The sequence below is a fragment of the Kogia breviceps genome, chromosome 8, assembly GCF_026419965.1.
Source record: "Kogia breviceps isolate mKogBre1 chromosome 8, mKogBre1 haplotype 1, whole genome shotgun sequence".
Taxonomy (NCBI): Eukaryota; Metazoa; Chordata; class Mammalia; order Artiodactyla; family Physeteridae; genus Kogia; species Kogia breviceps.
Window position 1 is genome coordinate 108,954,168 of NC_081317.1, and position 12,514 is coordinate 108,966,681.

The window sequence follows — 12,514 nt, forward strand, 5'->3', positions numbered from 1 at the left end:
CTTAGTAGTTCAAGGCCTCATAAGGTTTACCTCTTGGTGAACATTCCCCTCAAGTGTTCTTGAAAAAAGAAAGAGTAAATCTCGAAGGCTTATGAGATTTATGGGAAATAAGGTGGGGAAGAAAGAAAAAACAAGAGAGTTCACTGTTGTCTAAATACGCGATATATTCGCCACCCTACGTATATTTTATTTTATTTTATTTTTTTGCGGTATGCAGGCCTCTCACTGTTGTGGCCTCTCCCGTTGCGGAGCACAGGCTCCGGACGCACAGGCCTAGCGGCCATGGCTCACAGGCTTAGTTGTTCCGCGGCATGAGGGATCTTCCCGGACCAGGGCACGAACCCGCGTCTCCTGCATCGGCAGGCGGACTCCCAACCACTGCGCCACCAGGGAAGCCCCCTACGTATATTTTAAATAACCTGGGACTAAATTTCTAGACACTACTGACAATGGTGGGTGGTGGGGGAAGGTAGGAGGAAGGAAGAGGAAAAAGATGGGATGGACAAGAGGAAGGTATGGCACTGGAGGGAGAGATACAGACAATGATAAGATACTCACAGGAAGGACAAATGAAGGAATAACCCAGAAGAATAAAAATAAAATATGTATGGGTAACTAACAAGAATCTACTGTATAGCACAAGGAACTCTACTCAATATTATGTAACAACCTAAATGGGAAAAGAATTTGAAGAAGAATAGATACATGTATGCATATAACTGAATCACTTTGCTGTCCACCTGAAACTGATAAAACATTGTGAAATCGACTCTACTCCAATATAAAATAAAAAGTTAAAAGATATATATGTCTTCAAACTTGCAGAAAGAAATTTAGACTTCTAAAAGAAGGCAAGAAAACATGGGGAAAAGAATGAAGTAAACTAAAAAAACATGAAGATGGCAAAAATAAGCCCCCAATACAATAGTGATTATAAGAAACATAAACGGTTTCACTAATCAAAGAGACTCTCTAGATTGAAAAAGCAAAAAAAAAAAAATCCCTTACTATGTTGTCTACAAGGGATTCAGTAGAAAAGGACACAGAAAGAGTGGGAAAAAAAAAAAAAAAAAGGATGAAAAACACTAGCAGGCAAGTATGGAAGGGGAAAAAGTCTCCTGGCTTTTAATGCAGTTTTGATAGAGAAAAAAAAGAAAGCATCCTGATAGAAGGAATAATTGATCAATAAGACACAATGATCACATGAACATATATACTCCCGAGTATACAGCTTAAAAATATAAAAAGCAATAATCAGTAAAACTATAAGGAGAAATAGATAAATCAACAAATAACACATCCTTTTCAGAAACTGGTAGCTAAGGAAAGATAGGAGACTTAAAAACACAACAGATTCAAATGAATAAATACATACAGAAAAAATTTTCACTCAGCACTGAATACAGTCTTTTCCAACATATGTTGAACATTTACCAAAAAGGATTGTGTTTCAAAGTAAGCCTAAACAAATTTCAAAGAATCAGTATATTCTTATTATAATGTAAAAGAAAATTAGAAAAGAATCCTGAAATGTAAGTATAACATGACAAAAGTCTTGTCTAACGCTAAATCTAACCATACTGGGACAGACTACAAACAAACAAAAGTATACTATAAAATAACCTTTGGTTATTTAAATCAGGAACATTAAGAAGGAAATTATGATATACTTAGATATGAAAGACAAAGCACTTCATATCAACATTTAACAGTTAAATGATACTGAGAGAAACTGACAGCTTTAAATATACTTATTGGAGAGCAAAGAAAGACTGAAACAAATGAGCTAAGTATTAAAAGAAATGCAGCAAGCTACACCCAAGGAAGGAAATAATAAAGGGCAGAACAGAGAATAGAAATCAACAAAAACCACTGAAAGCAAAAATTTTTCTTCGAAGAAAATCAGTAATGTAGGCAAACCTCTGGCAAGTCTGAACAAGGGGGGAAATAAAAGACACAATGAAAAAAATTTAGAATGAAAATAGACTTACTTAGTTTAAAATATAAATTGTACACATATAATTCCATGTGTATGATTTTTGAAAACCTAGGAAAAATGGACAAATGTCTGCAAAACTGGCATACTTTTGACCCAGAAAATATAATTCAATAACTATGAAAAAAATTTAAATGGTAATCCCACGCTTAGACAATTTTATGGGGAATCTGACTTTCAAGAGAAGATAATCCCTATCTTGTAAATTTCTGGCCATCAGAAAAAGAGGGAAAGGTGCCCAAATCATCTGATGAGACTAATGTACCTCGATCCCAAACAAATGAGGATAGTACAAGAAAATAATGTATGGCTCCATTTTTCACTTATGGATACAGATTATAAACTTCAATAAAATACTGACCAAATGATTCCAGGAAGGTATTTTAAAAAGAATAAATTATACGATCAAGAAAGATTTATCCCAGGAATGCAAGGACGGTTACATGCGAGAAAAGTTAACATTACAATTCACTACATTAATGGTCTCAATGAAAGAAATCACATGATTAACTCACAGACTCAGAAAAAGTATTTGATAAAAATAACACCTATATCTGGTTTTAAAAAATCATAAAATTAGGAACAGAGGAGAAACTCCTTAACCTGACAAATAAAGACATGTAAGCATCATATTTAATGAAGAGACTAAGAAAGCATTCCCTTCAGATATAAAACAATGATGCTGCTATCATCACTTCTGTTTAACATGGAACTAGAGAGCCTAGTTACAAAATGGGAAAAAGAAAAGATACAAGGATTGGAAGCTTAATGACAAAACTGTTACTTCTTTGCAGATACTATCATCAACAGATAAATATCGGAATTACTATGAGAATTCACCATGGTTGCTGAATATTAGATCGACTTAAGAAATTAATACTGAGACGGTGTGCTCAGTAAAGGCTAGTTCTCTTTCTTTTCCATTTGGGATGCTGTACTTTTTTTGGCCTCAATTCTCCAAACATTCTTATTCAAGACCATTTTTCTTCCTTCCACTGTTTCCCACAGCTCAGTCTTTAATCCTCAGCATGTTATATATTTAAAAAAATCTGATGGCTCTCCAATTTGTCTCCAGGCTTGCCTTCATATCCAACTTCCAGCTCTGCATTCCCATCTGTCCAACGTTCTCTCTAATTCCTATTCACCACACACACCACCCCCTTCTGAAACTAATGACCGCAGCCGCCTCCCCACCCAGGCCAACTCCTCCTTGTCAACTGGATTAGTGTCATTATCATTATTCTCAGTGTCGTCCAGGCATAAAATCTTTGACTTGTATTTTTCCTGCCCTGAAGACAGCCATTATTCAAGAAATGTTTGTTGAATTAAAGATCTGCCAGTGTTTCTTTAACTTACCTTTCCATTCTTACTGTTACAGGCTTAATCCAAAGCCTCATTTCCATATGCTTATTAGATCAGTATAGCTGCCTGCCACTTTCTTCCTAGGTCATGGAGTTCCATTACTAAAGCTGATCGGTGATTGGCCCTTTTCTATAAAGTTGAAAAGTATAACTGCCATGATAGGGTGTAATCAGCCACAAACAACCCATGAAGCAAATGGGTGTGACGGTATTCCAACAAAACATTATTTACCAGAACAGGTGGTCTGCTGACCTCTGAAGTAAAATATCAGGTTTTTTCAAACCAAACCTTTCCTTATCCCTGCTAATTCAATACAGAATCCAATTATCTGGGTAAAAGAAAATCTAATTTACTTTCTTTTTTACATACAATAGTGGTTGCCATCTAGAAATTAAAATTAATTACTTAGGTATGCTGCTCATTACATTCAAGACCTTATTTTCCCTTTAAATTTACAGACCTTGTAAGTATAATTTACTGGAAATTACATCAATAGTATCGCAAAGGCAGGACAAATTGGAAGAGTTGGCAGCCAAGTAATCTTTCTGTCTTTTATGGGAGAATATATCAGGAATGATAGAAGCTGCCAATAAAAAATTTGTTTCAATGAAGCAGATTAGGATGACATTGATGGGCTTTTGATTTCAATAAGCGGGAAAGGCCCAGAATTCTGCTAGCTATAGGAAAAAACAGACACTTGTCCCCTCTAGACCTTGAAATGAAACTTGATTATAAAAAAGGTACACACACCACAAAAAAACCCACAAAAAACAAAAAACAAAAAACCAACAAGGGGGCTTCCCTGGTGGCGCGGTGGTTGGGAGTCCGCCTGCCGGTGCAGGGGGCACAGGTTTGTGCCCTGGTCCGGGAGGATCCCACATGCCGTGGGGCGGCTGGGCCCGTGGGCCATGGCCGCTGGGCCTGCGCGTCTGGAGCCTGTGCTCCGCAACGGGAGAGGCCACGGCGGTGAGAGGCCCGTGTACCACAAAAAAAAAAAAAAAAAAAGGTACAAAAACAATGCAGAGTGGCAGCTCAAAAGAATCCTACTGTTCAGGACTTACAGCAGTCATTCTTTTTCCTATATTAAAATGGGACATGGACTCCCCCAAGTTATCTATCTATCCATCCATCCACCCATCCACCGGCTAACTAACAATATCTAACTTAACAATATCTAATCTCCCTTGCCCTCCTTTACAAACATGGAAAGAACCAAGATTTATGAAATGAACAATAAATTCTTTACAAATACCTAAAATGGAATAACTAACATTTATAACAATATTTATGCACTTAGATGCTTGCCAATGTGACTGATAATGAATGACTACCTTAATACTTTCCAATAGCTTCGGTCTATACATTCAAATAAAATCCAAATTTCTCATCATGGTCTACAAAGTCCTACATGGCCTGGTGTCTGCTAACCTCCTGGACACGTCCTGATCATACTTAGTATGCTGCAATCACAATGGTCTCCTCTGCTCTGCAGACATGCCCAGCTTGTTCTGGTGTTAGGAGCCCTTCATCTGCCATGTCCCTGTAATGCTTTGTCCACAGCTTTACATGCCTCATTTCTCCAGGTCTCAGTCCCAATGAGACTGTCCCTAGAAGCTTCCCCTGACCATCCAGTTTAAACTAGTCTCCATCACTCTCTCTATATAACTCTGCTTCGTTGTTTTCAGTACTTGTGTCAGGATCTGGAATTACGTTGCTCATTTATTTTCAGCACACCATTCTCTCTCTATACATCAATGAAGGCAGATTCATGAGAAGGGACTTTGTGGGTCACCACTGAATCTCTAATACCTAGATGAGTGCTTGACACATAGTAGGCCCTTAGTAAATATTAAGTAATTAATACTTGTGGAGTAAACAAGTGATCATCTCTGTTACACTCATCAGGCTCTGGTTATTGGAAGTGTTGGGAAATCTCTAAATCCTAGAGGTGACCTAAAGGCAGCAGGATCTTACAGAGGAACTATGGACATGAATACTCTAACTTCGATAAAGAGGAGGACATAAAGTTTCAGGTAAGCAAGATGAATAAGCTCTACAGATCTGCTATACAACATTGCACTTATAGTCAACAACCATGTATTGTACAGTTACACATTTATTATGAGGGTATATCTTATGTTAAGTGTTCTTACCACAATAAAAAAAAAAAAAAAGAATGTTTGTAGAAATTGAAATTAGGAAGATTTAAAAACAGCTGATGGTACTTTGGACACATGCTGAATTTAGGGTAAATAACCAAAAAGCTGAGCTGTTAAAAGAGAATTTGGAATTACCTGGGGGTGTGTGGTAAGCAAGGAGGATCCGGAGACGTAAGACACTTTCTCATAATGGGATTGGATAATCCAGTTGGAGCTTCCAAGGGCATAGCCAGAGCTTAAAGGAGTCACCTGGACTGCACCAAAAAGCTCCTAGAAAAGAACCACAATAAGAATGTGTGATGAGCATTCAGTAGTACAGTCATGCCAGATAAGTTCGCAGGGAAAAATAACAGAAACATTCTTCTCCACTTAGAAACTATTTTCAAGTGAACCAGAAAGTTTAAAGTAAAACAGAAAGATGATGGAGACCATGTGGGAGACACAGCTGACAGTCTTCACTTGTCATACCTCTGAGAGATTCAGTCTATCCACATGGCACCAGGCACCTAGGCCTCACTCATTAAAAGGCAGAGATGCTACATTATGAAACAGACCGAAGAGACAAATACTTCGGTTTTCTTCTTCTTTTTCTTCCCTTTTCAGGTTAGGAATTAATATCTTGGTTGTTCTGTACTGAGTGGTTCTGGGTACAAGTTAACAGGAATGGGAACCCTTATCATGATCAAGTCAGAGCTTAAAAGTTATACTTGCCAAATTATTTCTTGATCTCTTTTATTCTATCTGTTTCCTACTTCACTAGTCCAAAATCTGTAAAGTGGTGTCACTGTTCTAAAGTAAACAGGATGAGATGCCTTTCTCCTGACTCATTACATGCTAGCTAGCGATAGGGAATGTAAGGGTTAGGAAAGAGTGCCAATAAGAACCTGGGAAAGATGGAGGAAAACAACAGATGTTCTATCTTTTCACTATGTACTAGTACAAGATTTGTAGTGACTGAGTGGCTTAAAAAAGGGAACTAGGGACTTCCCTGGTGGCGCAGTGGTTAAGAATCTGCCTGCCAATGCAGGGGACACAGGCTCGAGCCCTGGTCTGGGAAGATTCCACATGCTGCAGAGCAGCTAAGCCCGTGTGCCACAACTACTGAACCTGTGCTCTAGAGCCCCCGAGCCACAACTACTGAAGCCCGCGCTCTTAGAGCCTGTGCTCTGCAACAAGAGAAGACACTGCATGAAGAGTAGCTCCCGCTCACCACAACTAGAGAAAGCCCGTGCAGCAACGAAGACCCAACACAGCCAAAAAATAAATAATTTTTAAAAAAAGATACTTAAAAAAAAGGCAGTATAGCATCCTTCCAAAGAACAACAGTATGAATTGAAAGCATTCATCAGTCACTTAAAATCATATTAACACTCACAATTTTCTGAGAATATCCGACTAGCTGGATTTTACTAAGGGCAGAGTTCACCTCTTGCATTGTATAGCATCTTCTCCAGGTTGATACTTCTACTGCATCCTTGAGAGGAGAAGGCAGCAGCCTGCAAATGTATCATAAAGTCAGTTCTTATCTTCCTAGAAGTTCAAGTAATTTGTCCATTTAATCCAAGTTGTCCAACTTACTGGCATACCTGAATGTTCACAGGAACCTGTAACAATTGTTTTTATTTCTGTAAATAAAAACAATTTATTTCTGACTCTAGTAATTGCAGTATTCTGCAATTTCATTTCTGATTCTAGTAATTTCTTTCATTTCTGACTCTAGTAATTACAGTATTCTCTCCTTTTTTTCTTGGTCAATCTAGCTAAAGGTTTGTCAGTTCTGTTGATCTTTTCAAAGAATCAACTTTTGGTTTCATTGATTTTTCTCTGTTGTTTTTCTATCCTCTATTTTGTTTATCCAACATATAGCTGGGTCTTCTTTTTTGTCTTTTTAAAAAAACCCATGTGATAATCTCTGTCATTTGATTGAATTGCTTAAGCCATTCACATTTAATGTTATTACTGATGTAGTTGGCTTATGTCTGCCAATTTAATTTTAGATTTCTATATATCACATATCTTTTTTGTTCCTCTATTCCTCCCCTACTACTTTTTAAAAACAGTAAATGAATATTTTCTGATATAGCCTCTTAATTCCTTTTATGATTTTTTACTTTTTTTTTTTTTTTTTTAGTTATTTCCTTAGTGGTTGTTCTGGGGCTTATCATATACATCTTAATATAGAGCATTTCTGTATGACACATCATGTTGTCTTCCCTGTTCACAAAAGATAAATGAAATAAACGTTACTTGTGGGCCTGCAAAGCTACAGAAAAGAATTGGCTTAAACACAACTGAGGCTTGGCAGAAAGAGGAAAATAAAACACATTTTGCAGGGAGGCCGGGTGGGGAGAGCACGGGGCCGGTGGGAGGACGCACGGCGGGGCCGGCGAGAGGACGCACGGCGCGCCCGGCAGACGCCACAGGTCCCATGTCGCGCTGCGACCCCCGCGCCCCTGCCGCCTGCGCCCGCCCCTCGCGTCCTTAGCCGGTTCACCAGGCGATGCCCTCTGGGCGCCTGTAAAAGTCTGTCGGCTCCCGCTGAAGGGCAGTAACGCCCCCGAGCTCTGCTCTGGCCAGGAGCCTTCATGTAAATGGGTCCAGTCATGTCTCCCAGTGAGAAACCAGAAAGCTCAGGAATTAGTGTCTCCAGTGGGCTGAGTCAGTGTTAACGGGGCAGTGGTTTCTCCAAGGCCCTTCAGCAAGATGATGACCTCAACTTTTTTCTGCCTGACATCCGATTAGAAGAAGGGGCCACGGAAGATGAAGAGCTGACCAAACTGAACTGGCTGCACGAGAGAAAGAACCTGCTGAAGAGCTTTGGAGACTCGGTCCTGCAGAGCGTCAGCCCCGTCCAGGACCTGGACGATGACACGCCCCCATCCCCTGCCCACTCCGACATGCCCTACGATGCCAGGCAGAACCCCAACTGCAAGACCCCTACTCCTTCAGCTGCCTCATATTTATGGCCATCGAGGACTCTCCAACCAAGCGCCTGCCGGGAAAGGATATCTACAACTGGATCTTGGAACATTTTCCATATTTTGCAAACGTACCTACTGGGTGGAAAAACTCAGTGAGACATAATTTGTCCTTGAATAAGTGTTTCAAGAAAGTGGACAAAGAGAGGAGTCAGAGTATAGGGAAAGGGTCACTGTGGTGCATAGACCCAGAGTACAGACAAAGTCTAATTCAGGCTCTGAAAAAGACACCTTATCACTCACACTCGAATGTGTTCAATACACCTCCCGCCTCGCCTCAGGCATAAAAAAGCACATCAGGTCCACCCCTCTGGCCAGGCAGCACCTTCTTTAAGAGAAATGGAGCCTTTCTCCAAGATCCTGACATTGGTGCTGCCGGTGCCATGATGCTTTGGAATACTCTCCGAGATACAAGCAGTTCCTCCAAGCGTGATACGAAATGGAATGCGGGTCCGGAGCCGAGGCCTGTTTCCTGGAGTCCGGCCGTTGCCAATCACTCCCACTGGAATGACGGCAGCCGTGACGAGTGGCCTCACCAGCTGCCAGATGAGGACTGAGAGCGAGCCGTCCAGTGGCTCTCCGGTGGGCAGAGGAGACCCAAGGAGGATGACAAGTCCAGCAGTGCCAAGTCCCTCAGTGCCAGGAGCACCTCGCCCGCCAGCGACTCCATCTCCTCCTCCTTGGCCAACGACCACTACGAGTTTGCCACCAACGGAAGCCAGGATGGCAGTGAGGGCAGCTTCCAGAGCCACGAGAGCCACAGCGAGATGGAGGAGGATGACAGGAAATGCAGCCCGAAGGAGGCCAAGGATGCTCTGGGGGACAGTGGCTACGCGTCCCAGCACAAGAAGCGCCAGCACCTCGCCAAGGCAAGGAAGGTCCCCAGCGACATGCTGCCCCTCAAAAAGAGATGCACGGAAAAGCCCCCTGAGAGTGATGACGAGGCGATGAAAGAGGCGGCGGGGTCGATCCTGCACTTGGCGGGGATTTGGTCCTGTTTGAATAACATCACCAATCTGATGGCAAAGGGGCAGAAAGAACAAAAGGAAACCACGAAAAATTAAAAAGTCATTGATTTGTTTTGAACTTACGGCCATTTGGTTTCAGCATGTCAGGAGATTTCTAATGATTTGTGGCAATATCAGCAATTTATTATTTTTTCTTCTTTTTTGTTTGGTTTTCTTTCTTTCTTTTTTCTTTTTTTAAAAAAATTTGCACCCCTCCTTTGTTTTGGATCCTTAAGAATTTTATGTTTAAAGGAGATTGAAGCCATAGAACTCACACTGACACTCAGCTGTTTTACAAAAGCTTTTCATTATCTGAAGACAAAACCGAAAAAGCCAAAATTACCATTGTTTCCTCCAGCTTGTCAGAAACCCATGGCTGAATCCACAGGAATGGCAACAATAATGCCACGGGGATACACATCCGGCACTTAGAAGGCACGTGTGCAAAGTAACCATCGATCAGTCCCAACCTTTAGGTTTAAAAGGTCAGGATGTGCACCCAGTTGGGTTCGCTGAGTGAATACCCATAAAGCAACTGAGGAGAAGGAAGGACCCCTGGTTCTCCTAGGAGCAGACCCCAAGCTTGTGGCACTGGGCATCAAATTGTGCCAGGAAAACCCCTGGCATTGACCCAAGCGTGTGATGCGGGGGTGGGGGGGGCGGTCACCAGTCCTCTGTGCTTCTTAACCATGAAGCCTTGTAGCATCTTCCTGGGTAGACACTGGACCATTCATATTCAACAGGTGTCAGTGACTCATGAGAAGAAACTGGGTCAGTTTTTAGTGATGTTGTTAATCACTGAATTCTGTTTTACATTAAGAGAAGGTTCCACAAGCCATAAGCCTGAAAGTTGGTCCTGCACACGTGCGCACACACACACAGACACACACACACACACACACACACACGAGAGAAAGAGAGAAAAAAAAAACTGATGTAAAAAACAAGCGTTGTCTTAACTGCCCAAGTGAAAATCAAGTTCCAAGAAATTACAATAGCTGTTAACGAAGGAAATAGTGGTACAAATCTTTTTCTGTCTGTCAAAACCATTTGATCCAAGTGAAAACAAAACAAAACAAAAAGCTGCAGAACATGCCATTAGCATTGTGGTGTATTTTTAAAAGATGAAAGGCACATTGACGGACAAACTAAAGCAAAACATACCAAAAAAGAAAGGAAAAAAAATTCCTATACTGCCCTCAAAATGGAGTTTGCAATTAATGTCAGTCAGAATTCATCTTTGTGAAAATCAATGACTTCCACATTCAGCCAATGTAGCCAGCAGACATTTCTGATCCACAATGCATGGAATTGCTTTGAAAAAAGAAAAACAAAGAAAAATAAGCACAAAAACACAAACTTTTAAAATTCAAAAATAAAGTTCTTGTAAGGTAAACAATGTATTTAGCATGAAGCATGAATTATTTTCATGTAAATAGACAAAAGAGAAAAAAAAAAAACATCTTGCAACCTTCCAGACCAGCATCAGGAGCATCCATTAAAAAAAACAAACAAACAAAAATGTGTCATTAGAAAAACACGTTATCATTTGCTCGAACACAACCAAGAATAGGCCTGAAGAGTGACTTCTCTGAGATTCTCTGTACAGTACAGGTGAAGGGTCTTCTGGAGAACTGAACCTGTACGTTAGCTCTGTGCTGTCTCCTAAACTATCACTGAACAACAGTAAAGGGCTTCACACACACACCCACACACACACCCACTTCAGACAAAGAGATGAGAGAAGAGAGAACAGCAACAGCATTTTAGAAAGTGGAAAGGATAAAGACAAACGATAACTGACTTAGCAGACCCAGGAAACTTCAATTCAAGTGACTTAATTTATACTGCAAACCCACAAAAAGCTCAGCAATTGGAAACAACAGGTATGTCTTGAAGTGAGATTGAAGGTGAGCCTAAACGCAAGAAAATTCCTAGAAAAAACTGATTAAGAAATAGAACCTTCCAATTCTCTTCACCTATTCCATATAGCTCAGCAATTGACCCTTCCCCTCCCAGGCACATCACCAGATTGTTCTCTGGAGAGAATAAAAATGAGAGTCCGGACTAGGAGAAACCATTGACAATTAGAGGCAGCCACCTTAAGCAAAAGTTTACATACTGAGAGTAACAATTTTCTTCTCCTCAGATCAGAACACCATCAGTTAGGCTTAAACCCTGCAGGGTAGGAGACTGGAAGAAGCTTCTCTGAAAAATATGATCAGCACCAAAGAAAAAACTCAACAAAACGATACTCACACCCGGGGTTTCACAATGAAATTGCTGAACCAGATTATGCCATAGCGTATTCTATAAAGTCTAGAATTCAACAAAACCTACTTATGGCACACAGACTTTCTAATCAGGTTTTTTTTTTTTTTTTTTCTGTCTAACTCTTAAACATGAACCAATAACCCAGGATTACCATGCATTTGAGTAAAGTCTCTAAAATGATAAAGGCCAAAACAAATGGAGGAAGGGGGAGAGGAAATAAATTAGGTAGGTAGAATATAACAGTCATTATTCTCCTTGGAGAGATAAATAAGATAGTATATCTAAGAAATGAGAAGAGACTTCTACTAAAAACTGGGGGAGGCATTAAGAGAATAAAAAGAACTCTTGGATGGGGAGGGGGAAGGGTAAGCTGTGACAAAGTGAGAGAGTGGCATGGACATATGTACACTACCAAGTGTAAAATAGATAGCTAGTGGGAAGCAGCCGCATAGCACAGGGAGATCAGTCCGGTGCTTTGTGACCACCTTGTGGGGGGATAGGGAGGGTGGGAGGGAGATGCAAGAGGGAAGAGATATGGGAACATATGTATATGTATAACTGATTCACTTTGTTATAAAGCAGAAACTAACACACCATGGTAAAGCAATTATACTCCAATAAAGATGTTAAAAAAAAGAAAAAGAGAGCTCTTGGAATAAAAATATCATACCATACAGACAATGAAAACATGCCAACGAAACATAAAAATTTCAAAATAAGGTAAAAACATTAAAAAAT

The 12,514-nt window shown here is 40.4% G+C and overlaps 1 protein-coding gene and 1 pseudogene across 5 annotated transcripts in view; one reads left to right on the forward strand and one right to left on the reverse strand.

Annotated features, from left to right (window-relative positions):
• Window positions 1–12,514, reverse strand: part of INTS9 (integrator complex subunit 9) — a 110,284-nt gene that overhangs the window by 37,583 nt on the left and 60,187 nt on the right. For all 5 annotated transcript variants that reach the window (XM_059071337.2, XM_067039992.1, XM_059071338.2 and 2 more), the window contains 2 exons: window positions 6,893–7,013; window positions 5,653–5,787 (listed from right to left, as the gene is read on the reverse strand). In XM_059071337.2, coding sequence (XP_058927320.1) covers window positions 5,653–5,787; window positions 6,893–7,013 — 256 coding nt within the window. The remainder of the gene's footprint in view (window positions 1–5,652; window positions 5,788–6,892; window positions 7,014–12,514) is intronic.
• Window positions 8,109–9,559, forward strand: LOC131761071 (forkhead box protein N3 pseudogene; annotated as a pseudogene).